Below are 18732 nucleotides of genomic sequence, written 5' to 3' on the forward strand. Positions count from 1 at the left end.
TATATATATATATATATATATATATATATATATATATATATATATATATATATATATATATATATAATGTGTATACCAAGCAGCAACCTCCGGTGGATAAAAGTGAAGCCAATGCAGAAGTGCATAAAACTGCAGTTCCCCCTTCATCCACTACGATTTAAAAACAGAGCAAATCCCCATAGACTCCCATGTTAAAAAGACCGACTTCACAGCAGGAATAAACATGTTTAACGCCTGGGACAAAATTCCATTTTAGGTTTTACAGGTCAGGTTTACCTGATGGCGAGTTTTTTCTAACTCGCGCGTTTAAAAGTAATTTAATCTCAAAATTCAGCAGAATTAGAGGCGTGTCCTTTTGATTGACAGGTAACCGATCTCCCGCTTCAAGTCAGAAGAACGTAGAACAACCGCGGTTTTTAGCCAACAACGCGACTTAGCTTTAGCCCGCATAGCTCAATTACCTGGTTAGTGCCTGTTAGCTCCGGGTTAGCTCTTAGCTACAGGCGGGTCGGGGTTCGCTAGATATCAATCATCCACCTCTTTGCCCATATTTGTATTTTCTAGGTGAGACTCAGTCTAATACTCCTCTTCTTTCAGCCATGTTTGTTTGCATGTCTGTCTGGTGGTTTCTGTACCAGACTTCTGGTCTAGTTGGTGGGTTTAGGTCTGAGTCTGTTACTGTGACCAGGTGACACTGTAGTGTAAATAACTGTGTCGTCTGCGTAGCCATGGTAACTAATAACATTGTTCTTTATGACCTACGCCAGTGGGAGCAGATGTTAACAGATTAACCTCGGGATACTCTAGGTCTTGCCTCATCAGATATAAAGTCACATGTTGCCACAAAGTATTTCCTGTCCTCTATGTTCTGAATCAGTTAGGTTCAGCACCAGAGAAGCCCACCCAGCTCTCCAGTTGATAGTATGTAAATACCCACCATCCTTAACCTCAGAAGAACAGGATCGAGTTAGATTGAGTTATTTTATTCTTTTATTTATTCATTTATTCAGTAACATTTGCCAGAAGCCATCTCAAATTTTCTGTTACAACTTACTTGTTGTTGTGGATGTCGGTCTCAAACAGCTGTTTGGAGATAAAGTGGTACTCCACACCTTCACTCTCGTAGTTTTTCTTGGGCCGACTGGTGTCTGAGAGGGACAAGAAGAAGAAGGACAGGGAAGGAGGAGGAGGAGAAGTAAGTATACAGACTGTCTGACTCACTGCTGGGAATCAGAAACATTGTGAACAAAGTCACGTTCTCACAACCCTGGAAGTCTGAGAAAACTGGTGCGGAGGCAAACGCTGCCAGCTCTTGTATAACAGAATGATGAAATACACAACCTGCAGTTGTGCAGTACGCTTAAAATACTTCACTGACCGGCAGCAAGAGTTTACTGTTTACTGGAATCTGGTAGCTGGCAGCTAAGAGCTTGGAGTTGGGAGCTGGAAGTTAGAATTTGGGAGCAATAAAGTGGAATCTGGGCGCTTGGAGTTGGGAACTGGAAGTTGGAAGTTGGAGGTGGAAGTTGGAATCTGGAAGCTAAGAGTTGGGAACTGAAGGCTGGGAGCTGGGAGTTGGGAACTGGGAGCTGGGAGTAGGGAACTGGAAGTTGGAATCTGGGAGTTGGGAACTGGGAGCTGGGAGTTGGGAACTGGAAGTTGGAATCTGGGAGCTGGGAGCTAGGAGTTGGGAACTGGAAGTTGGAATCTGTGAGCTAGGAGTAGGGAAGTGGAAGTTGGAATCTGGGAGTTGGGAACTGGGAGCTGGGAGTAGGGAACTGGAAGTTGGAATCTGGGAGCCGGGAGCTGGGAGTTTGGAACTGGAAGTTGGAATCTGGGAGTTGGGAGTTTGGAACCGGAAGTTGGAATCTGGGAGCTAGGAGCTAGGAGTAGGGAACTGGAAGTTGGAATCTGGGAGCTGGGAACTGGGAGCTGGGAGTAGGGAACTGGAAGTTGGAATCTGGGAGCCGGGAGCTGCTAGTTTGGAACTGGAAGTTGGAATCTGGGAGTTGGGAGTTTGGAAATGGAAGTTGGAATCTGGGAGCTAGGAGTAGGGAACTGGAAGTTGGAATCTGGGAGTTGGGAGTTTGGAACTGGAAGTTGGAATCTGGGAGTTGGGAGTTTGGAACTGGAAGTTGGAATCTGGGAGCTAGGAGTTTGGAACTGGAAGTTGGAATCTGGGAGTTGGGAGTTTGGAACTGGAAGTTGGAATCTGGGAGCTAGGAGTAGGGAACTGGAAGTTGGAATCTGGGAGCTAGGAGCTAGGAGTAGGGAACTGGAAGTTGGAATCTGGGAGCTAGGAGCTAGGAGTAGGGAACTGGAAGTTGGAATCTGGGAGCTGGGAGTTGGGAACTAGAAGTTGGAATCTGGGAGTTTGGAACTGGAAGTTGGAATCTGGGAGCTAGGAGCTAGGAGTAGGGAACTGGAAGTTGGAATCTGGGAGCTGGGAGTTGGGAACTAGAAGTTGGAATCTGGGAGTTGGGAGTTTGGAACTGGAAGTTGGAATCTGGGAGCTAGGAGCTAGGAGTAGGGAACTGGAAGTTGGAATCTGGGAGCTAGGAGTTTGGAACTGGAAGTTGGAATCTGGGAGTTGGGAGTTTGGAAGTGGAAGTTGGAATCTGGGAGCTAGGAGCTAGGAGTAGGGAACTGGAAGTTGGAATCTGGGAGTTGGGAGTTTGGAAGTGGCAGTTGGAAGTTGGAATCTGGGAGCTGGGAGCAGGGAGCTAGGAGCTCTCCTTTCGGCCAGGTCTTTGCATTTATTTGGCCAAACACCGTAAAGTTTAGCTGTAAAAGAGGCGGTGGGGGCGGCACGTGGAGCGAACGCGAGCAGACAGCCCCTGCTGGATTTTTCGGGGTCAGGAGGTCGGCTCACACTCCGGCTTCTTTCAGGAGGTCAGAGGGGAGAAGTTCACACCCGCCAGACACTCCAACCTGCTCCAAAACAAACTATTAAACTTTTATCACCTGCAGCTACACCAGCCAAGCCCTCCCCTCCTCGCAGCCTCTCATTTCAGCGGCATGCGGACGGCGTGGCGTTGAGGCTGTGCCCCACGGTGGACTCCCGCTTTTCCTTTCAGTGCTCCAGAGCTTTCAGGGTTGGTGGAAAACCAGTGGTGTGAGTTATATAATGTGTCACTTGTTCAGAAAAGAAAAGGTGGCCATAAATCCGACTGTCGTGGGGAAGACACCAAACATTTACTAAACACACACCTGCCAAGACGCGGTGCCAAACAGCCTTTCATCCAGTCATTCAACCAGTTCAACCAGCATCATCTACTGGCAGGAAATAATTACAAAGCAGCAGAAGAATGTGAATCCGTTCATTTGCAGATCATGGAAAATATCTGCAAGCTTGGATTGGAATCCTGATGTTTAACCTCCTCCCATCAGCTCTAATGGCTCGGTGCTGTTTCTGCGATGGCTGCTGAGCATTTAGCAGCGAGAAGTTAAAGCAAGGCCCTGAGCTGGACTCTGAGGCTTCGCTTTTCAGATTGACCAAACAGGGTAACAGCAGCTGAACACATCCATGTGTCCACTGGCAGCAATCAAACAGAAAAAATAAAAAAGAGTGATGAGAAGGTCTGAGTATCTTTCCTCTCAGTGGATTTGTGCCATCCATCGTCTATACGGGCCTGAATCAGACCGTCTGGGCTCCATTAAGCAGCCGCATCGGGTCACATTCGAGAACAATTAGCAGGAAAAAAAGCCTCGCTGATGGGATTTTAATACCACGGCGGCGGTTTTAACGTGTCAGACTTCCACTGGGTCACATCGCCTATGTGACAAAGCATGAAACAAACACAGCAATTAATATCTGAGGTTGTCACATGTCCTTTAACCCTTAAAACTCCCCGTTGATTCTTCTGGTTTCCTGTAAAACTGAATCCATTAGAAGATGTTATGAAGCTGAAATGATGGAAAACAAACAGATAAATCTACATAAAGGCAGATTAAACAAAAAAAAAAAAAAAAGTTTAGCTTTTTATTCTAGTCCACTTATTAATATGTTTCAACTTTTATAAAACAATTAACCTGATACTTTGCTTCAGTTATATAACTTTATTAGATCTATTTACACTTTATCAAATATTTTTATTAGATTTTATTAATAAAAATTACATTAAGAATATGACAATATGTAATAAAAATTTTATTAAAACAATTAAAATGTATCAATAAATTTGATTAACTGTATATTTAACATCAAATTGATAAATGTTTTCTTTCATTAAATAGAATTTTAATTTGTATAAAGTGAAATCTTTTTTTTTTACTTGTATGTACATACTTCCACATGAATTAAGTTAGATTTAATGGCAGTTATTTTTCATGTTCTAGTCTTTAATAATTCAGCTTTTATTTTAAATGCACATACGTTTACCCTTTAACATGCATGTGCAGACTGAAGGCTGTTAATTTTACTTTAACCTTTCAGTCATTTTTATCATGTTTAGTTAGTTATTTATTTTCAAACTAATTTCTTCTTTCTGCTTTTATTGTTCGATCTATTTTACGCAAATGCACGGCCGACACGAACTCTTTCATGTAAACTTTTATACATTTTTATTTGTTGTTTATTTGTTTTATTTGTTCTTGCTCTTGGCTGTCAGGCCTGCTGTGATTGTGTGATAGTTGCCATGGTGATGGGCCACGCCAGGGTGGTTGGGGTTCCTGCACTGCAGCCTTATGGCTGAGGTCTGGGTCTCTGTCTGGTCTGATCTGGCTGGTTTCCATGGCGATCGATCCATAAGATAGTAGCTTTGTTTCCAGCACAAAACAAATCCGATATTTCTAAAATTCGGACAATATAAAATGGTGATTTGCAGGTTTTTCCACTGAGTAGTGCTTTGCGTATATATAAGCTGTAAATCTAGTAAAATCTCGTTCCATGAGACTTCACTTAGAGGAGGATGGAGAGACCAAATATTTGGTGGTTGGGAGCAGCTCCTTCGGTTTGCTGGTGTCCTCATCATGAGACAAAAGCAGCGAGGGATGGTTGGGGGAAAAAGTTTGTCAAAAAACAAAGCAAAAACCATTTCCGTCTCCTCCTGCATCCACAAACCACGACATCTGTACTTGAACCCCCTCCAACACGTAAATTAACATAAAACACGTAAAATGAACACGTAAAAATGTTTCAGCGATATCTGAGAGGTCTTTTTAAATGAAGGTGTTTCCTTTAGCAGTTTTTATTGTGATATTTCGGCTTTGCGTGATTGTTGAGGTGATGGAAACGCAGCTCGGGATTCCTCGCCTGGTTCAGACAGAAATATCTTATCATGTTCTTTTACGGACATGTTCTGTTGGAACCAGTCTGTTCAGGAAGAAGTGGGCTGCATGTGTGCTGACTGCGTGTTACCCGCTGCATGGAAAGTTCTTTATAAATAAAATGTGATTGGATCAGGAACCCTGCGCAGCTGAACAGACTCACTGAAGGCTCGTCCATTACCTCTGACAGAGAAACGCTGTGAAGCTGTTTTTAGGTCCTGAAGAGGAAAATAAAGGAGGCATCGTGGGAAAGCAACGGAAAAAAGGGAGAATTCAGCTGAGACAGACGGCGAGCTGGCAGCTCGGTGCCACTTCATGAAGCAGTGGGATGGCATGTCTTCAAGACTTCCCTCCATGATTTGGAGCTTGTCAAGCAGACTGTGAAAAGCTGACAATTATACAGGAGCAGAACCGACCGGCGGGGTTCTGGCGGAGCCCCAGCCGAGCCCCGGCAGGACCGCCTGGACGTCTGAGAGCTGCTTCCGATGTCCAGCCAGAAATCTCCGTCTGCATGTGTTTATGTGTCAGACGGAAGCAAACTGACACATCTCAGAAAAGTAGAATATTATGAAAAAATTCAATATTTTTTGTCACTCATTTCAGAATGTAAAAACCTGTATATTATATTGACTCATTACACATAGAGTAAAACATTTATTGATTGAAATGTTGATGATTGTGGCTTATAAATAATGAAAACCCCAAATGCAGTGTCTCAGAAAATTAGAATATTACATAATAATCAATGAAAAAAAGGATATTTTAAACAGAAACGTCAGGTTTCTGAACAGTATGATCATTTCCATGCACTCAGTACCTGGTTGGGCTCCTTTTGCAGGAATCACTGCATGAACGCAGCGTGGCAATGGAAGCCACCAGCGTATGGCGCTGCTCAGGTGGAATGGAAGCCCAGGTTGCTTTGATAGCAGCCTTCAGGTCATCTACATAGTTGGTTCTGGTGTCTCTCATCTTCCTCCTAACAACACCCCCACAGGTTCTCTACGGGGTTCAGATCAGGTGGGTCTATTGGCCGATCCAGCCCAGTAACACCGTGGTCATTGGAGCAGCTTTTGGTACCTTTGGCAGTGTAGGCAGGAGCCACGTCCTGCTGGGAAATGAAATCTGCATCTCCATAAAGCTTGTCAGCAGAAGGAATGTCTCTAAAATGTCCTGCTAGATGCTGTGTTGACTGTGACCTTCAGAAAACCCAGTGGAGCAACACCAGCAGATGACATGGCTCCCAAACCATCACTGACTGTGGAAACTTCCCTCTGGACTTCCAGCAACATGGATTCTGGGCCTCTCCACTCTTCCTCCAGACTCTGGGACCTTGGTTTCCAAATGAAATGCAGAATCTGCTTCCATCTGAGATCCAGTCCTTTTCCTCCGTAGCCCAGGTGAGACGCTTCTGTCGGTGTCTCTGGTTCAGGAGTGGCTCGACATGTAGTCCATGTCTAGGATCCGTCTGTACGAAGCGACTCTTGATGAGTCCAGCTTCAGTCCACTCCTTGTGAAGCTCCCAGATTCCTGAATGGATGCTGCTTGACAATCCTCTCCAGACGGTTCTGCCTTCTGCTGGTGCATCTTTTCCTTCCACTCAGCTTTCCATTAACATGCTTGGATCCAGCTCTCTGAGAACAAGCAGCTTCTTTAGAAATGACCTTTTCTGGCTTTCCCTCCTTGTGGAGGGTCAATGATGGTCTTCTGGACATCTGTCAGGTTAGCAGTCTTCCCCATGACTGTGTCACCATCTGACCCAGACTGAGACCATTTAAAGGTCTAGGAGACCTTTGCAGGTGTTTTGAGTTAATTGGTTGATCAGGGTGTGACACCATGACTTTCTAAGATTGAAGTCTGTCACAATATTCTAATTTTCTGAGACATTTTGGGTTTTTTATTATCTACAATTATCAACATTTCAATGGAATAATGTTTGAAATGTTTTACTCTGTGTAATGAATCTATATAATATACAGTTTTCACATTGTGAAATGAGTGACAAAAAATATTGAACTTTTTCATAATGTTTCAGATGAGATGTACCAGTAAGTCCAGTCCACATCCTTCATTTGACATGATTGTATTAGTTCCTGCATGTTTACTTGTTTATCTGGATGGACACATGTACAGGCTGACAGGAAAACACGACAAAAGCAGCAGGATTTAAATGTTTTTCTTCAACCATCTTTACGTTTGACTTTTTCCCATTTTTTTGCAGAAAACGACTGAAACACACACAAATCGGACTGGACTTACGGGGGATGGTCACACTGAAGTGTTGCGGGTCGCTGATCAGCAGTTTCCTCTTTAGTTCGTTCATGCCGACACCTGTGGGTCCTGCACAAAAACAGAGAGGAAACACGCTTTATGAACGTCACAGTCTGAGTTTAAAAGAGAAAAGACGACATGCGGATGTCTAACAGGAGGACAAACGTAACGTTTTGTTCTGGATTTCCTGGATCTCGATAAATACGTAAAAACTCTGTAGTTTTTGTTGTTTTGTGGTTTCTTCAGCAGAAGATGAAGCCAGGTTCACACAGAAGTAAGAACCCTGCAGTGGATCAGCTGGGCTTTCCATCTCTGTCCCAGCGGGAGGAGAGTGGGAGAGACAGCAGCAGAGGATACTGAACATTTATAACATCCTGATTAATGAGCCTTGCCTTCTCCAGTCTGTAATGAGGGCCAGAACAGGGACAGTTCAGTGTCCTTCAGATTTCACCTCCTCATCGATAAAAACTTTTCTTTTTAAAAAATCTGGCTTCTTTTGCAGCTCTGCTCAGACACACCTTCGCTCCCAGTAAAGTGACGTTAGCGTCTTTACCGTGGACGTGAATCGGTTCTGCTGATTCAGAGTTTGACCTCTGCCCTCTGTGAGGACAGCCCTGTCCATATCCTGACATGGAAATACTCGTGCACGGACATCTGTACGTGCACAGCGAAGACACAGCCTGGTTTGGACTGAGGATTCCTGGCATGCCTGACGTTGTGGACAGACTACGCTGGTATGAAACCCTTCTGGAAACTGGTTTCTGCAGGCTGCTGCTCTGCTCCCAGCAGAGGACGGCGTCCTGGTGATCCGCAGCGGGGTGAATGATGCGGACACCGAGGCTCTTCGCCTGCAGACAGATGCTTTCCTCTCCCTCCGAGCCCGACGCCGGGGCTGCTGGAAGCAGTAAAAGCCGCTCCACCGGCGAGCTTGTGGACTCTGCTGCGAGACGCAGGGCATGCTGGGAACTCTGCAGTTACCATAAACATGCTCAAGTGAAGACAGCCATCAGTCTCCGCTGAGGGCTGATTTCTCCGCAGGAGGAAAGGGAGTTCATCGTGTCGGGAGGGCAGGAGGAATGCTGTTTGAACAAGGCTCCGGCTGATGTTGTTGTAGGCGCTGGAGGTGGCGGAGCGTGCTAACACGGGGCTTTATGAGCCCGATCACAGCGGCGCAGACAGTCCACCCAGCAGGCTTGTTTTCCCTCAATCTGAGCGTGGACGTTGGGGCCCTGGCACCGGGGTCCGGCTCTGCCCTCCGTATGACGAATGGCTGCAGTTTGTCAAAGCTGTAAAACCATTTTCACTTTGTTCATCGCTCCCTTGCTCGCCACTCGCCATATCAATGATGCATGGCAGCAGACCATCTTCAGAATGCCTCAGACGGCGATTAAAGCTTATTCCAGCTGCAGCAGCAGCTGCCAAGGAGGCCCAACCGGCCCACCGCCGGGTCTTTTACAAGCAGAGGCGGCGCTGTGACCGTTTACACGCCACCTCTTTGTGCATTGTTTGTTTGGAACAATGCTCCGATACAGCGGCGGCGTTATAAATGTGAGCGCTGCAGTTAAAGAAAAGCAGAAGTCTGGAGCAAGCTGCAGCACTGCATTGTGTTTATCCCCCCCGTCTTCCACTCGCTGTCCTCACACGCTGCTTTGCCACTAAAAGTGTCAGACTTCATTACCGCTCTCATTACGGAGTTTCATACTGGGAGTGTAATAACCTCCAGGCCACACAGAGACCAGAAGGGCCGAGGACAGGCCCAGAAGGGGTTCGCTTCTGGCCCCGGGAGCCTCGACCCGGCCTCTAAATCCTCCAGTTCTACTCGTTCTACGTTCAGGATGCCAGACAGAGCAGCAGTTCTCTGACTTCTGTCTGATATCATCCAGTAGAAAAACCCCTAAACCAGGACTGCAACTGGTCTCCAGACTGGTTTCCCGACCGGCCTCCAGACCGGTATCCAGACCGGATCCGGACTGGTATCCAGACCCGTATCCAGACCGGCCTCCAGACCGGTTTCCAGACCGGCCTCCAGACCCGTATCCAGACCGGTTTCCAGACCGGCCTCCAGACCGGCCTCCAGACCGGTTTCCAGACCGGTTTCCAGACCGGCCTCCAGACCGGCCTCCAGACCGGTTTCCAGACCGGCCTCCAGACCGGCCTCCAGACCGGCATCCAGACCGGCCTCCAGACCGGCATCCAGACCGGCCTCCAGACCGGCCTCCAGACCGGTATCCAGACCGGCCTTCAGACCGGTATCCAGACTGGTATCCAGACCGGCCTCCAGACCGGTTTCCAGACCGGCCTCCAGACCGGCCTCCAGACTGGTATCCAGACCGGCCTCCAGACTGGTATCCAGACCGGCCTCCAGACTGGTTTCCAGACCGGCCTCCAGACCGGATCCGGACTGGTATCCAGACCGGTTTCCAGACCGGCCTCCAGACCGGTTTCCAGACCGGCCTCCAGACCGGCCTCCAGACCGGCCTCCAGACCGGCCTCCAGACCGGCATCCAGACCGGCCTCCAGACCGGCCTCCAGACCGGCCTCCAGACCGGCATCCAGACCGGTTTCCAGACCGGCCTCCAGACCGGCCTCCAGACCGGCATCCAGACCGGTATCCAGACCGGCCTCCAGACCGGTATCCAGACCTGTTTCCAGACCTGTTTCCAGACCTGTTTCCAGACCGGTATCCAGACCGGCCTCCAGACCGGCCTCCAGACCGGCCTCCAGACCGGTTTCCAGACCGGCCTCCAGACCGGCCTCCAGACCGGTTTCCAGACCGGCCTCCAGACCGGTTTCCAGACCGGCCTCCAGACCGGTTTCCAGACCGGCCTCCAGACCGGCCTCCAGACCGGTTTCCAGACCGGCCTCCAGACCGGTATCCAGACCGGCCTCCAGACCGGTTTCCAGACCGGCCTCCAGACCGGCCTCCAGACCGGCCTCCAGACCGGTTTCCAGACCGGCCTCCAGACCGGCCTCCAGACCGGCCTCCAGACCGGTTTCCAGACCGGTATCCAGACCGGCCTCCAGACCGGCCTCCAGACCGGTTTCCAGACCGGCCTCCAGACCGGCCTCCAGACCGGTTTCCAGACCGGCCTCCAGACCGGTTTCCAGACCGGCCTCCAGACCGGTTTCCAGACCGGCCTCCAGACCGGTATCCAGACCGGCCTCCAGACCGGTATCCAGACCGGCCTCCAGACCGGTATCCAGACCGGCCTCCAGACCGGTATCCAGACCGGTATCCAGACCGGATCCGGACCGGTATCCAGACCGGCCTCCAGACCGGTATCCAGACCGGCCTCCAGACCGGTATCCAGACCGGCCTCCAGACCGGTATCCAGACCGGTATCCAGACCGGCCTCCAGACCGATTTCCAGACAGGTATCCAGACCGGCCTCCAGACCGGATCCGGACTGGTATCCAGACCGGCCTCTAGACCGGCCTCCAGACCAGTTTCCAGACCGGTATCCAGACCGGCCTCCAGACTGGTATCCAGACCGGCCTCCAGACCGGTATCCAGACCGGCCTTCAGACCGGTATCCAGACCGGATCCGGACTGGTATCCAGACCAGCCTCCAGACCGGTTTCCAGACTGGTATCCAGACCGGCCTCCAGACCGGTTTCCAGACCGGCCTCCAGACCGGCCTCCAGACTGGTATCCAGACCGGCCTCCAGACTGGTTTCCAGACCGGCCTCCAGACCGGATCCGGACTGGTATCCAGACCGGCCTCCAGACCGGTTTCCAGACCGGCCTCCAGACCGGTTTCCAGACTGGTATCCAGACCGGCCTCCAGACTGGTTTCCAGACCGGCCTCCAGACCGGCCTCCAGACCGGCATCCAGACCGGCATCCAGACCGGCCTCCAGACCGGTTTCCAGACCGGCCTCCAGACCGGTTTCCAGACCGGCCTCCAGACCGGCCTCCAGACCGGTTTCCAGACCGGCCTCCAGACCGGTTTCCAGACCGGCCTCCAGACCGGTTTCCAGACCGGCCTCCAGACCGGTATCCAGACCGGCCTCCAGACCGGTATCCAGACCGGCCTCCAGACCGGTATCCAGACCGGATCCGGACTGGTATCCAGACCCGTATCCAGACCGGCCTCCAGACCGGTTTCCAGACCGGCCTCCAGACCCGTATCCAGACCGGTTTCCAGACCGGCCTCCAGACCGGCCTCCAGACCGGCCTCCAGACCGGTTTCCAGACCGGCCTCCAGACCGGTTTCCAGACCGGCCTCCAGACCGGCCTCCAGACCGGTTTCCAGACCGGCCTCCAGACCGGTTTCCAGACCGGTTTCCAGACCGGCTTCCAGACCGGCCTCCAGACCGGCATCCAGACCGGCCTCCAGACCGGCATCCAGACCGGCCTCCAGACCGGCATCCAGACCGGCATCCAGACCGGCATCCAGACCGGCCTCCAGACCGGCATCCAGACCGGCCTCCAGACCGGTTTCCAGACCGGCCTCCAGACCGGTTTCCAGACCGGCATCCAGACCGGCCTCCAGACCGGCCTCCAGACCGGTATCCAGACCGGTATCCAGACCTGTTTCCAGACCGGTATCCAGACCGGTATCCAGACCGGCCTCCAGACCGGCCTCCAGACCGGTTTCCAGACCGGCCTCCAGACCGGCCTCCAGACCGGCCTCCAGACCGGTTTCCAGACCGGCCTCCAGACCGGCCTCCAGACCGGTTTCCAGACCGGCCTCCAGACCGGTTTCCAGACCGGCCTCCAGACCGGCCTCCAGACCGGTTTCCAGACCGGCCTCCAGACCGGCCTCCAGACCGGCCTCCAGACCGGTTTCCAGACCGGCCTCCAGACCGGCCTCCAGACCGGCCTCCAGACCGGTTTCCAGACCGGCCTCCAGACCGGTTTCCAGACCGGTATCCAGACCGGCCTCCAGACCGGCCTCCAGACCGGTTTCCAGACCGGCCTCCAGACCGGTTTCCAGACCGGCCTCCAGACCGGTATCCAGACCGGCCTCCAGACCGGTATCCAGACCGGCCTCCAGACCGGTATCCAGACCGGTATCCAGACCGGATCCGGACCGGTATCCAGACCGGCCTCCAGACCGGTATCCAGACCGGCCTCCAGACCGGTATCCAGACCGGCCTCCAGACCGGTATCCAGACCGGTATCCAGACCGGCCTCCAGACCGATTTCCAGACAGGTATCCAGACCGGCCTCCAGACCGGATCCGGACTGGTATCCAGACCGGCCTCTAGACCGGCCTCCAGACCAGTTTCCAGACTGGTATCCAGACCGGCCTCCAGACTGGTATCCAGACCGGCCTCCAGACCGGTATCCAGACCGGCCTTCAGACCGGTATCCAGACCGGATCCGGACTGGTATCCAGACCAGCCTCCAGACCGGTTTCCAGACTGGTATCCAGACCGGCCTCCAGACCGGTTTCCAGACCGGCCTCCAGACCGGCCTCCAGACTGGTATCCAGACCGGCCTCCAGACTGGTTTCCAGACCGGCCTCCAGACCGGATCCGGACTGGTATCCAGACCGGCCTCCAGACCGGTTTCCAGACCGGCCTCCAGACCGGTTTCCAGACTGGTATCCAGACCGGCCTCCAGACTGGTTTCCAGACCGGCCTCCAGACTGGTTTCCAGACCGGCCTCCAGACCGGTTTCCAGACCGGCCTCCAGACCGGTTTCCAGACCGGTTTCCAGACCGGTTTCCAGACCGGCCTCCAGACCGGCCTCCAGACCGGCCTCCAGACCGGTATCCAGACCGGCCTCCAGACCGGTTTCCAGACCGGCCTCCAGACCGGTTTCCAGACCGGCCTCCAGACCGGTATCCAGACCGGCCTCCAGACCGGTATCCAGACCGGCCTCCAGACCGGCCTCCAGACCGGTATCCAGACCGGCCTCCAGACCGGTATCCAGACCGGCCTCCAGACTGGTTTCCAGACCGGTATCCAGACCGGCCTCCAGACTGGTATCCAGACCGGCCTCCAGACCGGTTTCCAGACCGGCCTCCAGACCGGTATCCAGACCGGCCTCCAGACTGGTATCCAGACCGGCCTCCAGACTGGTATCCAGACCGGCCTCCAGACTGGTATCCAGACCGGCTTCCAGACTGGTTTCCAGACCGGCTTCCAGACTGGTTTCCAGACCGGCTTCCAGATTGGTTTCCAGCGGGATTGACGAATAAAACTGCAGCATAATAACCCCTAAATAAGGAAAACTTCTACTTCCAATCTGTTTTAGCGCTGGTTAGTAGTGATGTGACCCTAACAACAACTCAGGTCTCAATTTGATTCCAATTTTTGGGGTGATGATTAAATTCAGATGATTAAACAGTTTTTTGATTCATAATCCTTACACTTAACAGAATGTGCTACCAGGTAACTTATTCTTCTATAAGCTGGAAAGACTTGAGAAATAATTCGGGCTGATTAGATTTAAACTGCGACGTGCACAAAACTTTTTTTCTTAATTTAATTCAGGAAAAAACAACCCAGTAGCCCGACCATCATTCTGCTGCTATAGTGCCCAAGAAGACAAGTAAGATCAATAAAAACAATATAATTTTATAATGGATTATTTTTATTTATTTAAAAAATTAATAATTTTTTAACTAAAATATCGATTTTAAAATTGTAAATAAAAAAATCCCAATTTTTCAATTTTGTACGATTCGATTCCCCACTCCAAGTGTTCAGCTCCTGTTAGCTCTGGGTTAGCTCGGTTAGCTCTTGGCTACATGCAGGTTGGCGTTTGCTCTATGTCAATCATCCACCATGACGCTCACAGCCCCCTCTCTAAGCTCCACCTCTTTTGCCCATTTTAGTATTTTATGGGAGAGACAACACGCGTGACCCTGCCAAGATGGCGACGGTAGGAACCGCCCAATGAGGTCTTCAGAAACATACGTGCGACGTCACGGAGGCTCCGTCCATATTTTCATATACAGTCTATGATTTTTATACACAGATGAGTTGCTTGGCCTTGTTTCGACGCTGGACGTGCAGATCTTTGGTGGCAAGGTTTCCATGACAACCGTGTGCACACATCTACCAAAGTTTGGCGGTTTTGGCGCAAACCTGAAACGCCAAAAACTTTCAGCTTTGCGCCTGCTGGTTGTCAAGGTGATGGGACAACATAACTTATCAGTTGGCACCAGACCAACCATGAGAAGCTCAGTTTCAATGCAGCTTCCAACCACTTGGTGGCAGGAAGAAGACGCTTAGCTAGCTGCTAGCCATTATTCGCTAGCCATTAGCCACTAACCGGTACTGATTGAAGAATTTAAAGCAAAAAACGAAGACTAACTTCATCTCCAAATTCTCCGTAAAGGCTAAAATATTGCACAAGAACAGTCCAACTATTAAGTCGGCTTTTGATTTGTGTGTGGAGTGTAAGCTAATGCTAGCTAACACTAGTTTTCCTTGTTCAACTTCTGGTTAAAATCTGACAAAATTCCTGACGTTTTGCACATGTACCTATAAAGACTGATGTAAGATCGAAGGCAAAGGGACAAGTTTGAAGACAGAATTCCAGTTTTATATGTTTAAGATAAATTACACACTGGATAAACATTCACTTATGACACAAAATAGGGCCAAACCCTCAAATAGAAACCCTTTAATCCACCTAAACGTTACTCTGTGTCTGTGGTGTAAAGTCAGGAGGAAATGTGGGAACCTGAACAGCATTTTGTCAGATTAAATAATCAGATTTCTCTCAAAACCACCAGTGGCTTGGTCAAACTATGCATACAGTTTGTAAAACTATTTTCATTGGCTGTCTCATCTGAAACATGAAAAAACCAGATCACCGTCTTGTCTTTGAAACCGATCTCAGCTCCTCTCCAGCCTGCGAGGACGGCGGCGGGCAGTTCGTTCGTGGCTACGATGGGATGCCGTGTTGATGTTAACGAAGATACGCCTGCATGCATTAGCGGGAAGCTTTAGAAGAGGGTTGATACTAAAACAATGTGCTGGGCTGCAGAGTGGAAAAAGTGGAGGAGTAAAGCCAAGTCCGGCGCAGAGGGGCCCGTCTGCAGCTCCCACAGTAAAGCAGACCAACTTCTTTAAGTGCTGCTACGAAATTTTGCCAAGAAATTTTCCCAAAAACACTGACGACTTTCATTTTCCTGCATTATTGTTGATAAAAGGAGCAGAAAAAGGAAAGAAATGAGTGTTTGGTGGATTTTCCTTTTCTTGTTGTAATAAATCTGATACTAAACTGGTTTGTTTCAGTTTAAAATGAAGATAAATTTCATTTGTTTATCTAGGGAAAATCACACACCATCACTCTGCCTCCACCACAAGCTGCTACGCTACTGGTGAAGCGATGTCTTCTCCATCCTGTGATGCTGAAGCAGGTACACGCTCACCTGCTTCTAGTCACCACGGAAACCAGAAGCTCAGAAAAACAACAGAATCAGCTGGTTTCCCCTCACACCCAACTAAATGATATTTAATTTTAATTAAATAAATATAATTTACCTTTATTTTATCTTTAACTCAGCTTTAGCTAAAAGCTTTAGCTTTATATTATCTTATTCTTATCCTTATATTATCTTTTGAACCACACGTAATAAATGCTCTTGGTTTTTTGTCAAAGATACGCCCCACATATACATATATATATATATATATATATATATATATATATATATATGTATATATTTTATTCATAAATTATAAATAATTTACAAAATAAAATAAAGTAGAAGGCAAAACCAAATTTTTAAACAAAACTTTTTAAACAAAAATAAATTAAACAATATTAAATAAACAAAAAGGCAAAATAAAAAAAACAAGTAATAATCGAAATTAAATTAATAAAAAAAAAAAACAGTAAAAACTAAACTAAATCAATAAAATAAAATAATAAATAAATAAAGGTTTGCCTTATGAGTTTGTCATGTTACAAGCCGAGATGTTTGTCAGCCTTGCATCAACATCTTCATCACTAAACGATTTGCTTTTCAGATGAAATAAAAAGCAGATATGAGAGAAAAGTATTTTCTCAGGAGGTAAACACACATGTGTCGAGTTACAGCGAGTTCGGTCACGCCAGGAGGAGAAAGGTTGTGAGCAGTGAAGTTTCTCCTGGGAGAAGAGCGGAGAAACAGAAAGCAGATCCGGGTTTGGTTCTGCGTGAAACGCTCCGCAGAACGTCCTCCACCTTAATTACAGCTATTTACATGAGCGTGACGGGTGGGAGGGGCTTCGCTCATCAGCAGCACGCGTGATGAAGTCCAGCGCTCCGTGTAGCGAGGCCCGGTCACTCAGGAAGCTCGTCAGAAAACAAACACGTCGGTCTTTTTCCGGAACATTCCTGACACCGTTAAAAACCCGAAAATGAGCCTTGAAACGAGATTTAAATGTTTCCTGCATCACGTGGCGCATTGCTCATCTCCCAACCGCTCACACGTGACCAGAACCCGCCAGCATCATGGAAGTGGTTCATACTGGTCTGCTCCCTCCATTCCAGCGGGTGCCAAATTAAAAAGAGGAGGGGTCGTTCTGGGTCACGGGAAGCCGAGGCCGAGCCACCTGAGGCTTCTGGAGCGACAATAATCTGAGTCATCGGCATTTCTGTGAGGATTTTCATTAAACTCTGGTCCCTGCGGGGCCAAATCTAACAGCTTCAGAGCGTGAGCAGAGCTGTGACACCAAACGTCTGATCGCTTTGACTCACCTACTAAAACCACCAGCCGGTGTCTGGCGCCGCTCGGCCTCCGGTAGGGAGCCACCTCCTCGTACGTCGGGACATCAGCCGTGTCGTACAGGTCGCTCTTCTTGGACTCGTACATGGACTTGTTGGTCTTCTTGTCTCTTCTGCTGAGACGGAAGCTTCTCCTGAAGCCAGCTGGGGGTGGGGAGAAAGAGACGGACGTTCAGCGACAGATTCAGCTGCATCATGATCCAGCGCCGCCTGCAGCTGCGCACGCTTGGATTTCTGCTGGTTGCAGCGTCTTGGCAAACACCTCCGCACAGCTCCGCGGCCAACAGCTCGTTTTATTTTGTGCAGCTCAGTTTGATGACAGCTATCTTTGCTGTAGGTGAAAGAAGTGCAGGATAAACGTCGGCCAGTTTCACACTCAAACACCTGCCTCATATTTTCCCCTGGTGACACGTAGACGACAGGAGAAAATGATTATCTCTTAGAGATTCCAATCAGTATTTGATCTTTTTAGTTGTTTATGCAGTGATTCACGCCTGCTTTTAAGGCAGAACGCAGGCTTACAGAGATTCCTTCTAGTTATCTGAGTCTTCCTAATAGTTGTGTTTCAACTTTTTCACAATTTAGTGTTTTTACACCCAGTGCTTGTGTGTGTGTGTGTGTGTGTGTGTGTGTGTGTGTGTGTGTGTGTGTGTGTGTGTGTGTGTGTGTGTGTTGGTTTAAAGTGTCTAACATGTGAAGGTGTTTACAGATGCTCTCCTCCCAGTGTTCCCATTTTGGCCAAACAAGGTTAAATGAAACATATACAGCATCCTCGACCATCGTATGGAGTCCAGAGCAACACATCCCAGGAAGATGCTTCATGACATGTCTTTAAATGGAGAAGATCAAAAGCATACAACCATGTCCCATGCATACAGAGATTCCTTCCAATTTACTGAATCTTGACATTGGTCATTTTAACAATTCTGCAATTTTAACCCTAGTTTGTCTGGATTAACTAAATATGACAACTATTTATTCACTATAATATTTTTAAAGAGCAAAATGTCAAAGAAATGCAGACATATTCATCACTCATCATTACTTTAATGGCTTTAGCCACTACGACAACAAACGATTTGAATTCATGCCAAGCGAATCACATAACCCACTAATAATTCAATAACAGAGTGATAAAGACATCTTGGATAAGCTTTGCTCCTTGTGCACAGAGATTTCTTCTAAATCTTTGAATCTTTTGATTGTATTACACAATGTAGATGTCGGATCTTCAAACTCAGAAACATTTTCCAAATTTATTCCACAACCTTTTGACCCAGTTCGTCTCTCGACAAACGTTCGAAGCTCTGTCCGTGTTTCCGAGAGACTCTGCCTCTCTGAAATGCTCCTTTTTACACTCGTTCATGTTACTGACTGAATTTAATGACACTGTTTTTATTGAGTACACAAGCTGCTTGAACCTGGTAAATCTCTTCAGACAGACATGCCGTTATCCTGTCTGCATGCAACCACTTCACTTTCATCATTTCAGCTTTTTTAACCAGAAACAATGATCCA

General features: G+C 48.9%; 1 protein-coding gene across 1 annotated transcript in view; it reads right to left on the reverse strand.

The window, feature by feature from the left end:
* Window positions 1-18732, reverse strand: part of mpp7a (MAGUK p55 scaffold protein 7a) — a 189817-nt gene that overhangs the window by 15085 nt on the left and 156000 nt on the right. Inside the window, exons 12-14 of the mRNA XM_079259545.1 lie at window positions 17188-17358; window positions 7525-7605; window positions 1055-1148 (exon numbers count right to left, since the gene is read on the reverse strand). Of these exons, the coding sequence (XP_079115671.1) occupies window positions 1055-1148; window positions 7525-7605; window positions 17188-17358 (346 nt within the window). The remainder of the gene's footprint in view (window positions 1-1054; window positions 1149-7524; window positions 7606-17187; window positions 17359-18732) is intronic.

Source organism: Telmatherina bonti (assembly GCF_933228915.1).
Source record: "Telmatherina bonti genome assembly, chromosome: 20".
NCBI classification, from domain to species: Eukaryota; Metazoa; Chordata; class Actinopteri; order Atheriniformes; family Telmatherinidae; genus Telmatherina; species Telmatherina bonti.